The 23477-nt window shown below is 38.5% G+C and overlaps 2 protein-coding genes across 5 annotated transcripts in view; both read left to right on the top strand.

Annotated features, from left to right (window-relative positions):
• Positions 1–17745, top strand: part of RADX (RPA1 related single stranded DNA binding protein, X-linked) — a 35257-nt gene extending 17512 nt beyond the window's left edge. For 2 of the 4 annotated variants that reach the window (XM_075007909.1, XM_075007908.1), the window contains 8 exons: positions 1076–1243; positions 1871–2025; positions 2544–2749; positions 3670–3738; positions 7699–7778; positions 12475–12774; positions 14443–14625; positions 15550–17745. In XM_075007909.1, coding sequence (XP_074864010.1) covers positions 1076–1243; positions 1871–2025; positions 2544–2749; positions 3670–3738; positions 7699–7778; positions 12475–12774; positions 14443–14625; positions 15550–15695 — 1307 coding nt within the window. In that variant the 3' untranslated portion in view covers positions 15696–17745. The remainder of the gene's footprint in view (positions 1–1075; positions 1244–1870; positions 2026–2543; positions 2750–3669; positions 3739–7698; positions 7779–12474; positions 12775–14442; positions 14626–15549) is intronic. The other 2 variants (XM_075007911.1, XM_075007910.1) reach the window with 1 other exon arrangement.
• A 1646-nt stretch (positions 17746–19391) lies between these two features.
• The window catches only part of RNF128 (ring finger protein 128), a 101082-nt gene continuing 96996 nt past the window's right edge, over positions 19392–23477 (top strand). Inside the window, exon 1 of the mRNA XM_075007625.1 lies at positions 19392–19806. Coding sequence (XP_074863726.1) covers positions 19392–19806 — 415 coding nt within the window. The remainder of the gene's footprint in view (positions 19807–23477) is intronic.

Raw genomic sequence — 23477 nt, 5'->3', positions numbered from 1 at the left:
AAAATAACCCTTATAAACTCCTATTGGTCTCATTATAAACTCGAGAGCAGTCCAGTTTCAGCATCTATAAAGTCACCTGCCTAGGAAGTGGTTAGATTTTCTTCCTGTCAGTCAGAGAACACTTCAGTGGAGTGGGCCATTCTGTTAAAAGACCTGAGAATTTGCATCTTAGAGCAAAGAGACTTTAAAAACAGGTTACGTGGAGAAAGTTGTGAATTGGAGTTCATATTCAAATTCAACACATTAACACTTGGTATGAACATAGATGACAATTACCTCACGCATTACAAGGACTGCTTCCCTTCCTTTGATGCTTGTAATTGTCTCAGGCAGGACACTTAGCATCCGCCTCCTTCAGTCCTATGTACTTGATTTGTCAGTTTTTATTGCAATTTTTTTTGGACCTCTGTACTTATAGATGCCAGTCTGTATTGGAAATGCAATTGATCTGATAAGTGAGTCTGTCTCACAAAAGCTCATCACCAAATAAATTATTTTGTTAGTCTTTAAAGTGCTACATTTCTGCTGTTTTTGTTTTGTTAGAATACAGACTAGCACAGCTACCTCTCTGTTGCTTCCAGATTGTTAGCTACCCTGTTTTGTGTCTGCCTTGCTCTGGAATCAGAGCCTAAGCTAGCATCTCTGAATCGTCAGCTGAGACTTCTTTCAGATTAGCAACCTACAAATTGCTCTATCTTGCTGCAGGCACAGTAACAACAAGAGAACATGGGTCTTCTCTGATGACGAAACGTAACTTTTTGGTGTGAAATATTGCATCTTGCACACCTTTTCTACATTATTGTGGAACAGAGTATGCCTAGCGAGTTGTAGAAGGAATGCTTCACTGTTTCATTACCCAAATGTTAGCATATAGGGCGTCTAGGTATATGTGTAAATTCAGGTGTTCCATTATACTTTTTTCATAAAGCCACTAATGACTGGTAGAAGGGACACTGTTTTGGCATTTGTGACTTCATTTTTTGTTAGTGTTCAAGTATGGCAATTTAATAAAAAAAATAAAATAAAACAGTTACCTTAATCTATTTCAATACTCAAACTGTTTTTGTTTTAACAGGGTGGCACAAAGGTCAACCTTATACCAGAGATTCCAAAGTCAAAAGCTTTATCCAGTGGATTAAAACTCAGAGTGAAGCTGATCAAATCAAGAAAACTGTAATTGGTGGATACTATCCTTTCCCACCAGCACCAAATACTTTTCTGAAGTATTGTAAAAACAATAAAGGTATCTTACGCCATACAGAATATCCCCATTCTGTCTGAGCCTTCATCAAGTATTCAAAATCAGCAACTTTGTTTGCTTTAGACCTGGATATCAGTGATTAAATAGTGGAATGTCATTCAAGGAAGTCATTTTGTAGGTGCTGAAGATAGACCAAACAAAGGTGTCAGCTGGTGTAAATTGTCATAACTCTGATTGCAGTGAAGTTTTGACAGTTTACATCCGTGGAGAATCTGCACTTCTGAATTTATAATTCGAAGATGTTCTGTTCTGTACAAACATCTGCTTTGGCTACATCTGCAATCAGCTTGCAAGTCTGTGTCACTAAAAAACATAAGCTGTGATAATGATGAAGAACTTTGGCAGTAGTATATTAAGCAGTCTTGAATAACTAAGCTTATTTAATATTAACTCTGAGCTGACTGAAAAACTTTGCTTCCCAAATAGTTTGAAATGAGAGATGAGAAAGCCAGGAGAGTTTAATTACTGAAAGCTCAATTTTAAGACAGTTTAATTATTTAAATTTAGCAAAAAAGTTCTTTATTATTTTCTTTTTATGAATCTAATGTTCATACTATATTTTGTATTTCTTTAAAAATCTTTAAGTATGTGGAAATTGCTCTTTTGCAGTTGAATCAGTTTTGAAAGCCATAAGTGAAACTAAAAGAGAGACTGAAGACCTTCACTACAGAGAGCACAAGCGCATTGCTGTTCAGGGTATAATTAGTGCTATAAGATATGTCAGTTATGCAGCTGAAGATACCTCAGGAGTGGATCCAATTCAGGTACAGTGCTTGAGAATTAATACTACAGTGCTTAAGATGCTGTGATCATGATTACAGTTGAGATCTTTTGCATTTGAATTCAGACCCCACATACATTGTCTCTTGATTAACTGAATTTGCCATTCTGAGGGCAAAAAAAGTATGACAGTCATAACTTGAGTGTTAAAACTTAATGATATACATTATTTCAGAAAGTGTTACCATCCTCAATAAAAGTGCCAACTACTTAAAACTTTCTGGACTGGCTAAACAATGTAGTTAAAGTAAAGACTGGAAAAACTAGGTACTTTATTATAACCTGTCTCTTTCAGGGCAAAGGTGTGCTTTCAAGTAAAAAATTTTTAGAGGGGATTTTCTATAAAGCAAATTTGCTAGACACAATGATAGCAATACAAGATTTGAGAGTAGGGTATCCAATTTCTCATTAAATTATTGGAGGAAAACCAGCTAGAGATGAACCCCTCTGATACCTTTTTGTAACTGAAGATAAAATAGCTTTAATTGTTCGACTGTTACAGAAAGATAAAGTCCAGTCAACGTCTCAAACAACTGTTAAAAGCACCGGTGTGACTAAAGATTGTGTTACAAAAGGAAAAAAGCAAAGCCATCGAAATAAAGAAGCTAAGTCTTTATTTGATTCACAACGTGGGTCCCTGGAGCAACAGCAGCATCCAAAAAAGAGTCGAATCAAGAGAAAGATCGAACACCGTACAGAGGCTGAAAAGTGAGTCTTTTGAATAGTGTGGTTATATTTGTTCTGTTTCCCTGATCTAATGTAGATATTTAGAGCGTAGGATTTTAAAAAGTACCTAAGTAAGTTAGGAGAACAAGTCCCATTGAAAATCAACTGACTAAAAGTATACACAACACTCTTCCAAAGTGACCAAAGTTGACAGGTAGCCTGTTGCTCATGCTCTCAGTGTTCTGACTAAAACACATGTACGTGGATGGGAATGTACTCTTCTTATCAGAGTTCACACTAGTTTGCTAATACAAAAATGTTTAAATAAAAAACTGTCAAGCAGTGTGTTTACATCATTTCACTGAACAGCTGAGGAGCTATTGTCAGTCACAGTAGTGAAGAAAAGTGGATGAGTCACCAGTCTGCATACTGCAACAGCCTTCTATGGAAGCCTTCAGGAAGGGTCAGAATATGTATGGGACAAGAGGAGAGGTTGAGCACTGAGACACAGGGGAGGCATTGCCTCCCCTTTCCCCTTATATCTGCCGCCCATGTTACTGTTACTGTGCAATAACAGTGCTGTGGAATTCAAGTGAATGGTCCCTATATTTTTGAGTTGTTTTTTCACATCGTACAAGATAGCTTCATTCTTTTTAACATCCAAAAGAAGCAGCTGTATAAGAAAACAGAGGGTCAGAATTTTTGTGGGGAAGTTGCCTTGAAGAAGATGGATTTGGAATTGAATGGAAAAACCTTCTTGAAGAAAAATTAATTGGAAAAAAATTAATTTACCAATGGCAGCAGCAGTGAAGGATACAATGTCCTCTCTTCTGAATATTTGCACGTGTCCATTTATTCTGATTGAAATAAAAATTATTGATGGTTTATTAGTAACCTGAGGATATGTACATATTTATACCAAACAGATTTTTTGTAAAATGATGAATTTTTACTATTTTAAGGAAGAGAGACATGTCTGTTTTCATGTCTGCGTGTCCATATTTTACACGATCAGCAAGCAAGAAACTCAAGTAAGTGACGTGATCTTTGTTGTTTTCAGTAATTGCATTTATCAGTGCATATATAAATTAAATTTCCAAAAACCTAGAATGTGTCGCTAAGATTTAAATGGAAATAAAATGAAAGGAAGGAATGAGAATGATTTAATATAGTAGACCTCCAATTTACGTGGAGGTTGTGTTCTTGCAGAAGCCTCCGTGAGTCAGATTTCGTGTTACTCAGGGGGGCCAGGAAACTGACCAGCACAGCAGCCCTGCTGCGCTGCTCGTTTCCCCATTCCTGTGAGCAGCGTGAAGCTGGAGCCTGGCTCCCAGCTCCCTGCCACTCAGAGGAGACAGGAAACTAATCCGGGTTGCTGCACTGTTCAGTTTCCCAGCTCCTGTCAATGAGGGCAACCAAGAGTCAGGCTGCTGCTCTGACAGGAGCTGTGAAACCACTCCTGTTGGGGGCGAGAGCCTGACTATCCCCACCCCTGACAGGAGTGGGGAAACTCACCAGTGCAGCAGTGCTGATCGGTTTCCCCACTTCTATCTGTGGGGAGCTGGTGCCTGGCTGGTGGCTGCCTGCTATTCAGGGGAGCTAGGAAACTGACCGGCACTGCTGCACTGGTCAGTTTCCCGGCTTCCCTAAGAGGTGGGCAGGCTGGAGCCAGGCACCAGCTCCCCACCACTCAGTCGTGTTAACTTGAGATTCACGCAACTTGAGTGTGCATATCTTGGGGTTCTACTGTATCTGGTGTTTCCCTGCTAGACGCAGTTTCCACTTCTGACATACTGGAGCAGTTTACTAAGAAACATGGATTAGAGTGTGTAATTTTTGTTATGGTAGTGGCTAAGGACCATTGTTCCCTGTAAGCTGAGTGCTTGGGCACCCATGACGGATTCTTTTGTTGCCCAGCTGATTGGCAGAGCGCCTACAGCCAGCAGCTTGTTTCTGCAGTGGTGGAGCAAATCTGCACATTCCTTGAGGCATTTAATAAAATTCATTCCAAACATGGATGGAAAAATTAGAGGGAACACGGCTTAGGAACTACCCAAAAGCGAGGCCCTATTATGTAAGTCACTGTACAAACACAGAATAGTGGGTAATCCCTGCCCCAAGTAGTTTACCAACTAAAATAAATAAAACAGGCACAGGGTAGAGAACATGGGAATTCTATGCGAGCAGATGATGTCAAACATCATGTTCCAGAATTTTGGGAGGTGAAGTTTTGGTTAGAAGGAGATAAGCTAAATAAAACGATAAGGATAGACAATGAGAAAAGAGATGAGGGAGAAGTTGTTTATGAAGAGTCGTTATGGAAGGAGACTGAGAAGAAGGGTGAGCTGTATAGGAGCATACTAGTCAATCAGCACAGTTCAGTGAATGTAAACTTTTTGGCTACATCTACATTAGAAGCACCTGTCAACAGAAATTGCTGTCGATTAGAGAAATTTCAACAGAACCTCTGTTGACAAATTTTTGAGGGATAACACTGTTGAGGCAAATGCAGAGTTCTGTCTAGACTGTCAACAGAATGCTTTGTGTGTGTAGATGCTCCCTGAATTATGTTAGCAGAAGGCCCCTTCTGTCAACAAAACTCTCTAGTATAGAGACAGTCTCTGAGTCTAGTACCATGGCGTTGATGGTTAAGAAAGCACAAGGCATGCTGTAGACACTACCCTAAGTAAATAGCGTAAATGCAGTAGTCTACTTCCTGTTTGTATAATTTGTCTGTACTGTTCAACATTATTTTTACATCCTGATAGATCCGTGTGTCTTAACAGTTTCTGCAGGTGAGATTTTGTTTTTTCTCAGCTTAGGTCTGGCATCTTATGTGCATCTTTCTTGAGGCCTTGCGAACTCCTGCAGAGATTTATTTTTAACTGTAAAGATAGAGTTAGAACTTTGGTTACATGGCCGCATTCCAATAAATATTTGAAAGCTTCGTTTTCAACTACAAAGTTGCTTTTTGTCCAAGGTGATATCAATGAAAGAAGGCAACTAGTCTAATGCACCTGAAGCTTTTTGCCGGCACAATTAGCTAGCTGTTGTTATAACTGACCAGTTTGCATTTCTAAATTTTGAGTTCTTGTGTATTCAGAGTTAGGAACCAGGATGAGATCACTTTAGTACAGTAAAAGTCATGTTATCTGGCACCAGCTAACTGGCAAGCTCAGTTAACCAGTATATGGTGGGGCTGTGGATGTTGGCCCCAGCATGAGTAACTGACACATCTGATTAACTGGCAACAGGAATGTTGGATATCAAAGCTTTTAGTGTACTTGGCCCATAGAGTGAAGGTATTTGTGTTTTATTAAAACCTTTTATTCCCCTTTTCCTATACTGCTGTTGTATAACATTTTGATTATTTAACCTATTCTATAAAACGCTTTAAGCCTCAAAAAATAAGGAAATACTAATGACGGAAGTGTATCATACCATAGGGATTAAAAACGAGCATATCTATATATTCTCTTGGCTACATCTACACTAGAGGATTTTGTCGACAAAACGGGTTTTGTCAGCAAAACTCCCAGAGCATCTACACGCACGTAATGCATTTTGTGAACAGAAACTATCAACAGAAAAGCTGTGTAGATGCTCCGAAGGCCCTTTTGTCAACAGACTGGTTCGAAAGATTGATCAGCTTTTATGTATAGACACGATCTGTGGAGAAGTTTTGTCGGAACATCTCTTCCGACAGTAACGTGTGTAGACAGATGCTTCTAGTATAGATGTAACCTCAAGAGCTGTTCGGTGATTTAGAGAGATTGCACCTTTTTGTGGATATCTTTATCTTCTTGGAATCATTTTTATGTTGAGTACGTTAAAGTTATCTGGCCACATGTGTAACTTTTCTTTTTGAAACATCTGTATACATACATACATACATAGGGATGGTTATTATATAGCAAATATCAGAGGGGTAGCTGTGTTAGTCTGGATCTGTAACAGCAACGAAGGGTCCTGTGGCACCTTATAGACTAACAGAAAAGTTTTGAGCATGAGCTTTCGTGAGCAAAGACTCACTTCATCAGATGCTGGTCTTGGAAATCTGCAGGACCAGGTATAAATAAGCCAGAGCAAGGCTGGGAATAACAAGGTTAGCTCAGTCAGCAAGGGTGCCACAGGACCCTTCGTTGCTGTATATAGCAAATAGTATTTTTTCATAAATCTAAATTGATTGTGATGTTTATCTAGATAATAAGTGTAGAGCGAGAAATCAAGGAATACACAGAACTAAGAGCTGGGTTAGTATGGTGTACGACCATGGGTTAGTATGGTGGTACAACCATGTATCAGTTAGCTCCCTACGGTATTTTTTTCAGGGAAGGATGGCTGTTTAAAGGATGGTTTTAGGAGAATAAGTCCAGTTTTCACAACTATAAACTATAATAAAAACAATTCACTTTGTGGAGCTCATTGTCATGGCAGGATAACACGTAAAATCTGTTGGAATATTTATTTGGAACCTTGTGGTTTGCTGTTTTAGATTCCAAAGTGATACGCAGCCCTCTGTGCTATGTGGGCTGCATCGCTACCTGTATGGCCCTGAGGATATCACATGGGTTGTAGCTGTGCTTGGTTTGGGCCACAAGCAGGGTTGAGAATTATTGATCCTATGGCATTCAGCTCTGCTTCTGCTAATGTCATACCTGTATGTAATAGCAAGCCTCCACTAGGGGGCAAGAAATGTTGCTTTTAATGTAAAACCTCTTCCTGTACATTTCACTGGTTCACCTAACAAGAAATGTATTTAGCCTTGAACTTTGAGAAGGTTTGTGCTGAGTGAAATGATTCCAGTTACCACAAAGGTTAAACTTCTGTAGCTCAGTGTCAGTGATTCTTTTCAGTAAAAAGAACTCTTATCAAGGTTTGGAGTTTGTGCTTACTAGTTATGTTTTTTTTTATAACATGGAGTCACCAAATATGCACTTTTACCTGAAGTCTGAAGAACCTCAGAATTAACTATTATTTCTTCTTTATAGCTTGCATGAATTTCAACAAGAAAATTCTGTTCCAGAACAAAATCTCTTAGCTGCACCTGACGCTTCACAACCCAGTAGAGGTATGTGGATAAACATTTTGTTTGGATATTCTCATTTTACTGTTTTACAAAAGATGTACAGCTAGAGCTTCTCTGCTCAGGCCCAAAATAGGGGAAATAAAGGTGGTAATATATCCCCTTTGTGTCTCTGTTCCCACTATCCTAGAGCTGGTTCAGCCCTCAATACAATACAGAGAAACCGCAGAACTGTTCCAATTTGCATTTAGCTGCACAAGACTCAAAGTAACCCCCCAGACAACTCACTATGCACAGCTTTTCCACCTCACATAGCCTTTATACATGCTGAGGTTGGCTGTACGGGTGGTAGAGGGTTACTTTACTGCTCTATGCCTCTGTGCAAGAGAAATCCTTAATGATTCTTTAATCCGGCCTTGAGTCTACGTTGCATCTGTGGAGCAGCTCAAAACAGGGCAGAGGACCTCTTCTAGACTCTGACTAGTTCTGATGTCCATCTCAGAGGCTAGTGCCCTTCAAAATGTCTGCTTTGTGTGTTTTGTTTGCATTTCAGCTCTTCAGTTCTCCTTAATATATTGTACCCATATCTGTCTGTAAACTGACTGAGTAGCCACTAGAGGAGGCCTTTCTTTCCGCAAGGTTATTTCAAAGCAGTAGTTACTCCCATTTGTTAGTAGCTTCTCTCACTCCTCTTCAGTTTGTGATATTTTCCAGCTGCAGTAGGATTCTGGGCAATCTTACTTCTTCTCCAGGATAGTTTCTTGGGTGAAAAGTGCACCTTGTAATTTAACATATGTGGGAACAACATAGTATATGATACGGGTTGAAACTCTGAAATGTGGCATTCTCTCGTCCAGCAAAATCCATTGTCCGGCAGGACTGGAGAACCCTGGGGCAGGGACGAGGAGGGCCAGACAGACCAGAAGGAGGAGGCCAGGGCAGGGCAGCCGCAGCAGGTCTGGTGGCAAGTGGGGAGCCAGCAGCAGCCAGCGAACCCAGGCTGGTAAGCTGGCAGCCCAGGTTCATGGCGGCTCATCCCCAGGGCCAGGAGGGAAGTCGCAGCCTCAGGAAGCTGCAGCCAGGGCTGCGCGCAAAGCTGTGGCCCCAGAAGGCCGGGCTCATACAGGAAACTGCAGCCTGGGGAAGCCATGGCTGGGAAGGGGTGTCTAGGGGTGGGAGCCTGCTGTGGAGTGGGGGACTGGGGAAGCCATGGGCAACAGCGAGGAAGAGAGCCCAAGAAGTGGGTCTGAGGCCGTCGGAGAGACAGAATTGAACACCCTGGTCTGGTCCAGGACCACTCATGTCCTGACTATGCTGGACCAGGAGGGTTGAACTTGTATTAGGCCTGTCTACTGTCTGCACTTCTTCCCAGATGTCATCAGAGACTCCTAACGCTTACCACAGTTGGCGCAAACAGTGAACAAACCAGTTCTGTAAAACTAAATAACTAAACCATTTAAACAAAACATTAAAATAATTGACTGAACTTAATCCTTTAAAGTTTTGGTGTTGGCTTGAAAATTGTGTGTGTGTGTCTCATGTTACTTGTAGTATTTCACTAAGGAAGGTACGGTGGAAGAACTTGTGACAGTCCAAGCTTTAAACAGAACTTGGAAAATAAAGATGATTTGGACTTGATTTAACTAACATTTGGTAGTAGGACTGGCATTTTTAGTAGCCATGTTAGTTGGAAAATCAAATGAAATGCAAAGCTTATTCCCAATTAGAACATCTGCTGTATACTACAATCAATTGTACTGAACCTTTGCTTCCTGTATACTAACTGCTTCCAAAACGTGATTTATTTTAATTGTTTTTAGTGGGAACTCATGCAATCAGAAGTTCGTGTTGGTTTATATAGACTGGCAAAGAAAGTGTGTGGCGTCTGCTGCAGAGAGCTCTCTCCTACCAGCTGGCCTTCAGATACTTACTTTGTTTCTTTTTAAATACCATAATCCTCTTAAACCATGGATTTGAGCATTTCACTACTCGGTAGCAAAAGGCTGTAACTTTGGCTGTCCTTTCCTGATTTCCATGTCTGTTACGTGTTGCTTTAAATATGTGTGTACAAATGGGACAGAATTCAAATTGCAGCCCCAAGATATAAAGAGAAGAAAGTAAGAGGAAGGTGTGATTGAAATTTTAGAGAAGAAATTTTTATTTCTGGCATTTATATCCTAGCAGTTTTTAACTTTAATACCACAAAATCCTGCAACTAAAGTCTTCACATTTACTCCATGTGATAGCAGTTATGGTGTATTTGTTTCTTCTCTTAATGTAATTATATGGAGTATCTCAATAGAATTTCTTTTCAGTCATCTATCTTTGTAACCAGATGTGGGTATTTAATTGCTCAAAATTAAAAATAGCAATAGTATGAAATGTAATACTGTGTATACTGTACCACTGATGTAAAGCAGCACTGCCAAAGAGATGGCGTTATAACAGCCAGCATTGTTATGCAGTGTCCAACAATCTTCACTTTTCTGGTGCTTCTAGAACATGCTGCTTATAAATTTAAATTTTACATAACCAAGCTGCTAAACTTGCTCAGCTTGTTAGTTGAGATATTGTTTTCGATTTCATTGGACTTACTTGTATTAAATAGTTAGTTTTTCCTTGTCTAATGCATGACAAACTTAATGGTCAATATAGTAAACTGAGTGTTTATTAATGGGGGAGGATGATGGTTATGAACTTACAAACACTCCAGCTTGTGAAAAACATTTCTGCTTCATGAATTCTTCAGACAAAATTCACGTGCTTTTGCTGTTTCTTAGGCTCACCAGTTTTCCATACTTTTTATTATCATTACTTGTCTCATCCTGTGCAGTAATGCTCACGTGCTTTACTTGTATAATGTTTTTCCACTTGGGTGTTGCCATTTCTAGTTTAGCTCTATATAGTCTGACGTTTTCAGTTCTTTGACCCAGATGAAGCTCCTTTTTAATAGCTACCACATTGCTTCCTGTAAAGCAGTGAGGAAATTGGTACTTGCAGTTCACATGACCTAATTCGAAATGCCAATAAAAGTTTCATACTATATTATCAGGACTGAATCACTATTTGACAGGAGACAAGATAAAGATAACTGGAAAGATAGGTCTGGTACATTTCATGAGGTCTCCTTGTGAAAACTTGGCTATTTGAAGCTTTTCTTGGTCTGCAGGTTACATGTAGGGATAGACCTATGGACTACAGTTAGCTATATAACTGGGAGTGGGCACAATATACAGGGTAAGATAATGATCAGTAGTCTCCATTGCATGAATATACATTGAGCAAAATAGGGTAAGGCACAGCATCATAGTGTATCTGTTTTAATTTTTACACATTCCTAGTGTTGGTGGAACAAAGTGACTGGAGAGGTTACAGATCCTTACCCAACCAAACACAGGGGCTCATTTGCCTGTACCTCAACCAATGTTATATATGCCATCATGTGCCAGCAGTGCCCCCTTAATATGTACATTGGACAAACTGGGCAAACACTTTGCCAAAGAATGAATAGACACAGAGCAGACATTAGGAAGCTCGATACACATAAGCCTGTCAGTGAGCATTTCAGTGGAGTAGGCCATTCTGTTAAAGACCTGAGAATATGCATCCTACAACAGAGAAACTTTAAAAGCAGATTACATAGGGAGATTTTTGAACTGGGGTTCATACTCAAATTTAACACATTAACACTTGGCATGAACAGGGACAGCAATTACCTCACGCATTACAAGGACTGCTTCCCTTCCTTTGATGTTTGTAAATATCTCAGGCATAACACTTAACATCCCCCACCCTCACCCCGTCCTTCAGTTCCATGTATTTGATTTGTCAGTTTTTATTGTAATTTTTTTTGGGGACCTCTGTACTCTATAATTGAGTCTGGACTGGAAATGCTATAGATCTGAAGAAGTGGGTCTGTCCCATGAAAGCTTATCACCTAATGGCTACGTCTACACGTGCCCCAAACTTCGAAATGGCCATGCAAATGGCCATTTCGAAGTTTACTAATGAAGCGCTGAAATGCATATTCAGCGCTTCATTAGCATGTGGGCGGCAGCGGCGCTTCGAAATTGACGAGCCTTGCCGCCGCGCGGCGCGTCCAGACGGGGCTCCTTTTCGAAAGGACGCCACGTTCTTCGAAGTCCCCTTATTCCCATGAGCTCACGGGGATAAGGGGACTTCGAAGTAGGTGGCGTGCTTTCGAAAAGGAGCCCCGTCTGGACGCGCCGCGCGGCGGCAAGGCTCGTCAATTTCGAAGCGCCGCTGCCGCCCGCATGCTAATGAAGCGCTGAATATGCATTTCAGCGCTTCATTAGTAAACTTCGAAATGGCCATTTGCATGGCCATTTCGAAGTTTGGGGCACGTGTAGACACAGCCAATAAATTATTTTGTTAGTCTTTAAAGTGCTACATGACTGCTGTTTTGGTTTGGTTTGGTTTTGGTTTGTTAGAATACAGACTAACATAGCTACCTCTCTTTTACCACCCAAAAACAAGCAATGAATGGCACCCTCCAGCAAATTTTTACAAGTTTGATTTTCAAAATCTAGTGGGGAACAATGTATTTGCTAACAGTCCAGTCTTGGTCTTAATTCTGTATGCATTCTTTGTTTTTAATTATTCTACTTCTGTTTTCATGTTTGAGGAGTTAATCTATTATATTTTTGCTTTTCATTGGGGGGGGTCATATCGTTTTGTCAGTACATATTGATAAACTAAATCTTTAATGTTTTTATAATAGCAGACAAAGAGGGAGTGAATGACAGACCTGACATAGAAGAGATGGGAAGAACTTGTCATGATTCTTGGCAAAGTGATCTGTGGACAAAGGTGAAAGACAACTTAGTAGATCACTTGCATTATGGCACTGTTTTCCCAGAAAGCATCCCACGTAAATTTGATTATATGCACAAAGAGTTCCTTATACAGCAATATAACCTACATCCATCAGTGAAGAAGCCAAAAGAATACATAACAAATAAAGAAATTCATGAATTTAAAAGTGCCAGTGGCCTTGGGCACTATGAGGTGACTATACTCGGTAAGTGACAAATAGTAATTGTTAGGATTTCTTTCAGAAAAAAATTCAATGTAAGATTTGTTAGTATTCTCAATATTTAACAAAGTATGCTGTTTAACTTTCTGTGAAGTTGCATAGCTACTTTGGTGTAGTGGGGGCATTATGCTAACTTCAGAAATGAATGAGTTTCTTTTTTGTATACAGTCTTGTTAAAAGTACAAATTATTAATGTTGTAAAAGGTAAAGTTAAGGAGACACTAGTCCAAACTCCATAGTTAAATCTGAGTTGAGTTTTTCACTGAAAGCAGGGATTTTTCCAGATGTATAATTTATTTTGAATAAAATATTAATTTTCTGATGATTTACAGATTACCAAATGTCCTTGTAATTTGAGTTGAAAGATCTGTTTCAGAATTTAATTTAAGGAAAGTTAGAACCTGATTTGGATGTTTCTTGTTTATGTTCTTTAAAATAGAACAATGCAAACTCTTTAATATAAAACTTGAAAAACAGAATATTTTATGGAAAATATCTCCTTTTTAACTGAAATTGTGTATTTGGAAGTTGCTTACTGGATTTACTTTCCATGAAGTTAAAATTCATTTACATTGTATTTCTGGGCTACATTTGAAGAAAGTAGGTTTTAATTAAGCTACTAACATTTTGTTTATGTGTAACTGTTAGGATTACAGGTGAGTCTTGTTCAGTAGGTCAGATAATTCTTAAGTGCAGCTATTTTGAGAAGAATTGTAACTTAACGAGCCATTACCCTTTTTTTTTTTTTTTCCAGCTAATGTATATCCTGGTGAGTTGTTTGTTGAGATGAGTCAGTAGTGTAAAGGAAACTACATATATATCAACAACGTTTCTTTGATCTTATCTATTACTGAATTGGTTCCAGATGTCATTGCTCTTCTTCATACTAGTAAATTAAGGGCCAGATTCGCATCTTTGGGGTATTTTGTGCTGCTTCAGAATAGCACAGAGCAGCCAAAGTACACTAGTGAATTTTTTCCTTGGTCATTTAAATATTTAAAGTTCATCCATATCTTCAGTTCATTAATAGTATCATGTTACTGTTGTCTTTGCATTATTCCATGTTTATATATTATGTTTATAATAATCAAAAAAGGAAATTCCAGGTAAAAACTCTTAAGATGGAGTTCAGGCCAAGTATGTTTTAGTAGCTCCAAAGTGCAATAATAGGGTTTGGAGTGACTCCAAGCATTATAAAGCTAGGAAATTGAGTTGAGGTAAAAATTAAAAGAAATCCAGACATGTTATGGGCAGGATACATACACTTAAAGCATCCATGCTACCTTAATTCTCTGTCCTTCAGTGACACCATGGGGGCAGAGAGGGAGACCTGTTCAAACATTGGTTTCATGTACTGAGACTAACAATTATTGCATGGTGTCAGTTTCGATTTATGTAATACTAGTATGCCTGTGTAAGTTTACATATTGTTTGTTGAAACTTAAGTTTATCTGAGATTGTTCCCCATTATGTGCTCAACATAGTGGTATGGTTGCATATCTTATGACAACTTCCACGTGTTCAGATTGGAATGGGCTAGGTTTAAATTCAGTATTTCGTAAAAGAACTACTGAAGAGAAGTAAACAATGTTCACGAAACTATTGCAAACTGAAGGTGAAGTCTCTTGTTAAGGTAATTCTCTCTTTCAACAGGGATAAACCATGATGTGGCTATAGATGTTGCATTCCTACCTATATTTTGTCCTGGAGATCCCTATTTATTTCACGCAGAGGATATTCAGAATGATACGTTATTATCCTGTATGAATTGCATCTCATTATGTCAGCAGGAAACGGCTAGCAATGAAAAGTTTTATGACACATGTCCACTTTCAAGTAAGAATTACTATTACTGGTGTTACTCATTTGCATTTTTCTTCGAATGCAACATTAAGATTGTGTATAGGTCACTGCTTGTAAGTCAGCCATCAGGCACTCCTCCTCAGATTCGTGGGTTTTTTTTCATTTTAACAGCTTTACTAAATACTGCAAAAATTAGGCCTCTTGTTGCCAATTTTCACTGGACCTACATTTTCGCACCCATAAGTTAGCAAGTGTAAATAAGGACTCCAGAAAATTAGATAGCTAAGTACCTTCTGCGCACAAATATTGAATTATTTCTCGATGAGCTGTGTTGTGCCTCGAATTATTTACTTGTACAAAATTGTACCAGCAGAGGGGCCACGGTTTAATATTTGGCCTAGAGTCTTGTCCATAAAAGGAGCACCACAGCTTTCAATCATTCATGTTTCAAGGAGTTAATGCTCAGCAAGTCCAATTCACAAGTAAGGCCAAAGTTTTTGTATACGTTAATTGTCTCTTAAATTGTAGTTCTATGTACTGGCTTCCCACACAAAAAAATTAGAGGGGAATTAATGTTTGTACCACACTTCAAAAATTTTAAGTGCTGTGTAAGTGCTGGAAATCTTATCAGGAATAAATACTTGATTTTAATTAAGTCTATCTTTTTGCTTGCCCCTTACAAAACTGCTTGAATACCTGCTACAGCTAAGGACTTGTGTCAGCATTTCTAATTTGTTTATCTATAATTTCAGCTTTGGTACTATATGTATAAAATGAAGCATCTGCAAATCTGTATCAGTTCAGTTTATGAAAATAATTTTTATTTGGTTTTGATATGAATTAGCATGTAATTGGCCTTGTTATTGTAAGTGAATATGTACATCTTATTTTATATGAAACAATATTTTAGTTAAATATTTATTTTTCTATACACACAACTCTGTGTTTGGCTTCTAGATGAAACTGTAAAAGCAGCAGTTGACCTAGACAGACAACATGTCATCTGTATCCTGGACATCTGTCGTTTAAGTGAAGATAAAGTAGAAGTTTTTCTGAACAAAATTTATAAGATAATGGAGACTGATGTGGTGAACCTTGTGTAATTTTTTTTTTATTAATGCATGTATTGTTGTAGAGGAGGGAAATAAAACTTTTGTAACTTAAAATATACCCTCTTAATACTGCCACTTTCTAGAGCTGAGCATTTCCAGTGTATGATTGGTTGTGACAGAACAATTGTAATGGCAGTTCTTACAATTGAGAAGGAAGAGTGATTACCCCTGTATCTGAAGGGCATGGAATAGTGTTATAAAATGTGCCTGAGTGCGAATTATTTTTATACCTCTTGCTTTAATGTAATGCAGACAGCTCCCCAGTGACAGGTTTTTTGTACATGTTCCATCACTAAGCAAAGAGACTGGATGGGGAATGGAATGTACAGACAAATTCTGTCCTGTCAATGGGAACTGCCCGCACATATGCGTGGGAAGAACTTGGCCTTGAGTCACTTATGTGAGTCTGTCCCTAGCTGTTAGAAACCTAAAATTATTGCCATCTGACAGCTCATCAGGACGGTCATGTAAAATGAAATGGTGATCTCAGTCCAGTTTCTAGAGTGAACATGGCTGCATGCCCGAAACTTGCTACCTCAGTCATTCCATGTTTATTGTTTCAGTAGAGCCAGAAGGTTTAATAGCTGGAGAATTATCTTCTGCTTTATGGAAAAAGTCCCTCTGAGCAGTTTGAGAAATCCTTTGGCGATTGGAGGAAAAAAGTTTGCCCTACAAGTGGCACATCTGTTTTGTGAACTGAAGACTCAGATTTTCAACGCATTCAGTTCTGGTCCATAACCCACTGAATTAATTAAAGAAGGCACTTCTGCATTTTTCTGTCAGATTTTCTAGAAGCATTATTGAATCCAGGGCCAAAGTTTGAATGTTGTCTGTTCACTTAGAATGTCATTGTGTGCCTGTGCATAGATGTCCTGTAAAGTCTTGGTGTATCTAACAATTTTTAAATATTTTATTAGTAGAAGAATATTAATGTAAATGTCTCATAGTGAAAGTTCATATGGTAAAACGTTTGTCCATTACATCTTTCTATATTGTATTTTGTATTTATATGTTTGATATGGTATAGGCACCAGGCTCTAGAAAAAGTGTCTGGCACCTATATGTGCCAAATCAAGCCATGCTGACTATGTCAGCAGATATTTTAAAGTAGATATATCTCAGGTAGAAACTTAAATTTAAGGAAACAGCATTTCAGAATCAAATTTCCAAGGCAACTATGTTTTTTTAATAAAAATGGTACAGAGTTACTATATTTTATTATTAGTTCTAGTCACTCAGCCCTCTTCCTTTTGTTTTGTCTCAGCGCTCCCATTATATATAGCAAAATCCAACTCTGGCCCCTTTACTTAACTGCATAGCAGTGTACCCTTAACATTGTATTTGCCCCTTGACGTTTTACATCCTAAAAGCGCATTCAAACTTGTGTCCACTGTGTGGCGGTTAAATTAGATCACATTTTATTTTTTATCTGTGCTATTTGTAATTAACCAAAGGTACCCCAAAAAGAGTACATAATTACATATATTAGCAAAGATGGGTAAATTTCATTCTTTTCAAAGAATACATTCGCTTTTGTTTCACAGAGTTAAGCTAACGGTAAGATTGCAAATGCCAAGAAACTAACGTCCTGTTGATAAAAGTCATGACATATTATGTCTCATTCTCAAGAACAGGGATTTGTAGAATATTTTCATATTTCTCATCCACCACGAGGTTGCAGCCATTGTAGAGGTGGTTACCGGAGCCACGTATTCCCTAACCCTGGAATTCATACCTGCCAAAAATTGTACTCTGGAATTTTAGTTCATATATAGATTTATTTCTATTGTTTGTCATTTCAAAGAAAACCATAGAAAGGACATCTCAGTGTAAACTAATGCAGTTTTGTTTATCTCAATACGTAGAAAGCCTGAAACAATAGCTTCAAGTGTAACCTACATGAATATATTGGCGGGAGTGAGGAACGTTAACTCTGAAACTTAGATTAGTCTGTGGGATATAGAAAATGATGACATCTTAAGTCAAAGAAATAAATAATGTTAAGGCCTTTGTATTTATTTCATTTGTCTGTATAATTGAATAAAAAAGTCTGTTTTTAAAGATATCTGAAGCTGTTGCAGAAGTTTGAGTTTCCACCAGAGTGCTACATAATGCAAGGGTCTTGCAGCAGAATTTTAGGTCAAGCTTTCCTCAAAATATGTCAGGTATCCAGTATTGAAGCCATTTTGGCCCTGTAACACTAAACCTTTTTTTGCTTTTTTATCTTCAATATGTTCCAGTGGCTTCATCTGTTTTCCGCTGACTTCCTTGCCTTCATTTTCCAATAGAAGACTCTCTTGGGAGAAAGCATCTTTTTTTAACCTTTTTCTACATATATTTTTCCCTGATGGAGATAATCTCTTTATGGAAAAATCCATTGAAAAGTACAGGGAAGAATATATGTGTACTTGCTTGTAACGATTCATATGATTTGTGTGGGGGTGTGGCATTGATTTTTGTCCTCTGTTGTTCGTTCAGTTCTTCTCTATCCCCTTTAACCTTTGCAGATCTAAAGTCAGAAGTGACTGGTGAATATTCTTAGATTGGAACTGGCAATGGGAACTTGAATAGTCATAGTACTATGGGACAAATGCTGGAGCATACCACATTGTATAGTAGTCTGCTATGATATGATGAAAAACTAGACTTTTCAAAGAAAATTGAAAGATATGACAAGGATCTGAGAGAGAAACTGTGACCTAAACAAGGAATAAGTGATTTTAAAAAATGGTTGTCTGCACTGCTGCAACTAAATTGACTTTTTCCCTCTTTTTAAAAAAATTGATCCAGTTACACTAGTGTCAGCTTTTTAATAAACACAAGGCTGAGTGAGAAGAGGAGGCACGGAAAGATTCAGGCTTTGCCTATACTATCACTTTTGTTAGTATAAGATGTGTCACTCAGGGGTTGGGAAAAACACCCCTCTTAGCAACATACGTTTCACTGACAAAAGCTTTGATGCAGATGGTGCTGTGTTGAAAGGAGATCTAGCTACCACTACTCATTGGATGTGGTTTAATTAAGTCAAAGGGAGTGCTCTCTCCTGTCTCATAGAATGGCTGCATGAGCTCACTAGTGTCTTCAATTAGTTTTATCTCGCCTTAATTCTTCCACTGTATAAGATAAGAAAAGCTATGCAGACCATTTCTTTTTTAAATCTTGTTTTTAATGAGAGCCTCATTGTTTTGAACCAAGGTCATTCCGGTCTATCCTTGTAGGGAAGAAAATTTTCTGACCCCTCATGAGAGGCCTTCAAGAATCAGTAAAGCCTATGTAGATGTGTGAATGTGGCCTGTATGGATTATATTCTCCTTTTGGCTACTGCTCAGGGGCTGATTCAACCACCTGTGAAGTGCCACCCAGGTACAGATAGAAGTCCATAGAGAAGAGAAGGAAAAAAAAAAAGCTTATGAACCTTAAGGAGTGGCTGAAATATGGGGGCCAAAGTTTACATTTATAGGCAATCATGGTAACAGTAACCAGGTGTGAGGATTCCCCCCCGCCAACCCCATATAAGCTAAATGTAATAGAGCTGACGCACTGACAATTTGCATTTCTGTGGTTGTATCAGTTACCTATCTCAGCTTGAAATTTCAGACTCTTTAGGTAAGCAGTAGACTAACAGTGATCATCATTAGTTGAACATATCTATAGACATCTTAAAATTTAAGCTTATATTAATAAGCAATGAAGGAAGAGAGTAAGTCCTGCTATTTCTGCCTCTTGATTGTAGCTGTTTTGTTCAGAGCTGTAGAGACTATTTCAGCTGCAACAACTGTTCCAGCCTACGTGAATCTATTCTATTTAAACACTTCTACCAATATCACTGAGACTGAGCAATGTGACTGTGGCGTGTATGGATTAAACTCTCCTCTGGCTAATGTACAGGGGCTCGTGGGCATTCCTAAATCAGCTAACCTTCAAGCCTGTGATTCTATCACACAGTTCACTGTCACAGAAGTACCATGGATTGCATTGATTGAAAGAGGCAAATGCACATTTTCACAAAAGATTAACCTGGCAGCCAAAAAAGGTGCCAAAGCTGTTGTGATCTACAATAGTCCAAAGAGTGGCAGTTCTGTCATCTCTATGGCGCATTCTGGTGAGTACTGCAATAATCAACTCTATAAGCCTGCTAATTTCTGTCCAGTTCTGTATGCCCTTCTGCTGAAGGCAACCTGACATGGATGTGCCGAAAGTATCCTGTGTTTATCTTCTGTTCTTGTGTTAGTTGGTTGCTACGTTTTTGGAGTCTCTTTTGGGACTCAATCTTGCAAGTCCTTGGCCTTTCTTCTAGGAGGCAATCTAGTAAGTAAGGGTTTGTGGCATCTGGCCTCTTGCATTTTGACAGATTTTATTAAATTTGTACTTTTTATTAAATTTGTATGCTCTATGAGCATGACAGACTGATCCAAAGTCACCTGAATCAAATGCAGGGTGGATAAAGATCAAAATGAAACTGTTTTTTTTTTATTTAAATGGATTTTTCATTTTAAATTTCTCATTTTAAAATAAATTACATTAAATTAAATCTGATTACAAACATGTTACAAATACAGTCTCGTAAAACAAATTAATGGCTCTAGTCTTTCCAGCCTACCTGTTAGCACTTGGTTCTTGAAAGTTCTGGGCTTCCAGTTTCTGTTCCTCAGCAGATTTTAAAAGTAACATGTGAAAGAAAGACACAAGCTGCATAGGATTGATTTTGTTATGTACTTAAGTGGTGGTGGTGGCCCTGGGCCAAGCACAGCAGAGAAATTAGTTAAGATATTGTCTTAAGACAGAGAGACAATATATTGGAAAGGACAGAGGCAGTACAGGAAGGAACAGTGGACTAGAAAGAGAAAGGGAAGACATTCAGTGCAAACACACAGCTTCCTGTATTCCCCTCACCCCCACACTTTTGCCACAGAAAATTGTCATGGCTTATGGGTGTAAGAGAGACCCTATCTGGGAATATTTTGAAGAAATTCATTCCCTGGGTTAAAAAGGACTACATGGTAATGTAACTAATGCAAGAAGATAATGTGGGGCCTAATTGGAAGAATGAAACATCAAAAAGACAACTATTGGGAGAAAACGGTGTGGATGAAGATGCGGATGTGGCTGAGTGGATCAACTGGTTAGTAACTTAAATAATTCCCTTTGCAGTGCATCATTACTTGAGACAGTTTTCTGTGCCTTTTAGTATAAATGTGATTTGACAAGTTAATTCCCAAGCTGTATTGGATGTTGCTAGAAAAATGTATTTTAGCTAATCCCTGTGGCTTGTTTAATTAGTTTACCTGAGTGATAAAGTCTACACCTAGTTTATAGTACAGTAAGCTGCAGGAAGAGAAATCCAAAGTTGCCAGTTGCCACAGTTGTCATTTTCTTATTTTCTTACATAACAGATGCCCCTTATTTTTGGAACATCATGGCCACAGACCATAATGGTGATGCCATAAATCTATTCCCTGGTTTACTTCAGCATATTTCAGCTTTTCTAAGCTTTACTTGTTCTGTCAAAAAACAGAAGTGACAAAGTTCACTGAGGCTTAGTCGAAAATAAAGTACACCCTAAGCACAGTCAGTCTTAGCTTTTTTGGTAACTTGGTTTACTCTGTGTGTGTGTGTGTGTGTGTGTGTGTGTGTGTGTGTGTGTGTGTGTGTGTGTGTGTGTGTGTGTGTGTGTGTGTGTAAGCATGTACTACAGTTAAAGCTTTGTTATCCAGCACCTGGATAACTGGCACATGTGGTAAACTGGCAGGAGAAGGGGATTTCTCCTGTCAACCCAACTACCAGCTCATGGGGAGATGGAATGCTTATGTCTATTGGAGTACCTCACCTCAGTTTAGCTCTGGTTCAGCAATCTTTCCGAGGCAGAGTGCTGAAATTGACCTTTTGATCTCTCTGTACAGTCTGAGTACTGGCAGAGCTTAACTATTTAGGTGATGGTTAGTAGCATTAGCTGGTCTTTTGCAAATCCACAGGTGGCATGACTTTGAGCAAGCTTCCAGCTGCCTAGGGGATGAAGATTGGGGCTGAGTTCCCGCCTCACGTGCCAATGAAAATTGGCTCACATGCCACTCTTGGCACTCACGCCGGGGGTTGCTGACCCCTGGTATATTTAATGTCTTGAAATTAAACCTTTCAGACATGCTTAAGTATACATAAGCCCTCAGGTATTAAACCTGGCTTAGAAAAATGCACAGCTCTCAAAAAACCTCTCCGCAAGAGCAAAAATCTCTATCTCCTGAAGAAAAATGGATCTCTTCTTAAAGCTTTTTTTCTTAAAGGTATCAGATGTAAGAAAAATTTACAGTGTGACTTGAGTTCACTTCAGAATTTATTAAGAAATGCTATGTTGAAGAATAAGTATTGAGTGCAGATTGTCCAAACCATGGAATCTATCCCATCTGTTTGTTTTTAGAGTACCCCAATGCGCACTGGGCACAACATACAGAAAGATGTGGTCTCTGATCAGAAGAGGTTGTTCTACATATACATGTGATTAGGAGCCTTGTTTGGTTCCTTAACTCAATTAGGTTTTTGAGCAAGGGGATGGAAAATAAAAGGAAAAATACACATCCTTTATTTAAATGTTTGTTTTTATTTCAGATTTCTTAAAAAAGGGGATTGTTGAAATTTGTCTAATTTTTTTTAAAGTTTTTTAAAATGGGAATTCCGTCAAATGTATTGTTTCATTCCTATAAACTCTTATCATTTGTTATGCTTTAACAAAAAAGGGCTGTAGTCAGTTTTGATTCTAATAACATTTTGGGTGTGTCTACACTTGCATTCCTCTTTTGAAAGAGGTATGCAAATGAGGAAATCGAAAATGCAAGTGAGGTATGAATTTATTCAATGGGAAGAAGGATTCTTTCGAAGATGGGGTTTACTTTCAAAAGAGCAGCGTCTACACTGGCTTTCTTCTTTCGAAAGAAGCTCTTTTGAAATTAGAATATACAAATTAGGTGCCAAATACGCAAATTTGCACCTCCTTGTCATTTTCGAGTTCCCTCATTTGCGTACCTCTTTCAAAAGAGGAATGCAAGTGTAGACACACCCTTTCTCCTGGTTTTCAAACCTTAAGTACTAATTTAGTTGTGACTAAACAACTCCATTCTTCCCTTTGTCTCCTTTCTGTCAGGTTTATTGAGAAGTCCATCCTATGTTTCTGGCTCATCTTGGCGCAGTGTCTTTGATCATTTGTTCTATTATGTTAGTTTTAAGAATTGTACTTGATTTGGTGCTTGTCTCTCTTCTGTTTTGGTTTTATGAGCAGCAATCCTATTCCAGGCACATCCCATTTTTCTGGTACAGCCACTCCGACCTTCCTTTAAGTCATGATAAGAGAAGGCTGTATACCCAATTTGGTGATCCTAGTTCTTATAATTTAGGAGGAGTTCTTGATCAAAAGACAAACTCTTTAAAATGTATAGTAGATGACAGAAAAAAATTATCACAACGTTGTACCCAGTTTAGGTATGTGCACTACGAGATGGGCAGCCATTTACAGCAGAAATCCTTTCTCAACTATGTCTGATGCCTAGCTTCTGAAAGGTTCTTTAGTCTGTTGTGCAGGCAGTTAAACCAGATGATCATAACGGTCTCTTCTGCCTGCGGTTCTGTGACTCTTTTCTTCCTGAACAGCTGTGAAGACAAGTGGTTGGTTCTCATCCCTGGATTCTTTCCTCTAATCTTACTGCTTAACACCCAGTTTAGCACAGGTTTTAAACTTGTAATCATTATGCATAATTCACCCTGCCCCTGAAAAAAGCATGGTTCAAT

Source organism: Carettochelys insculpta, chromosome 13, assembly GCF_033958435.1.
Source record: "Carettochelys insculpta isolate YL-2023 chromosome 13, ASM3395843v1, whole genome shotgun sequence".
In the NCBI taxonomy this organism is placed as follows: Eukaryota; Metazoa; Chordata; order Testudines; family Carettochelyidae; genus Carettochelys; species Carettochelys insculpta.
This window is presented reverse-complemented; position numbering and strand designations above follow the sequence as displayed.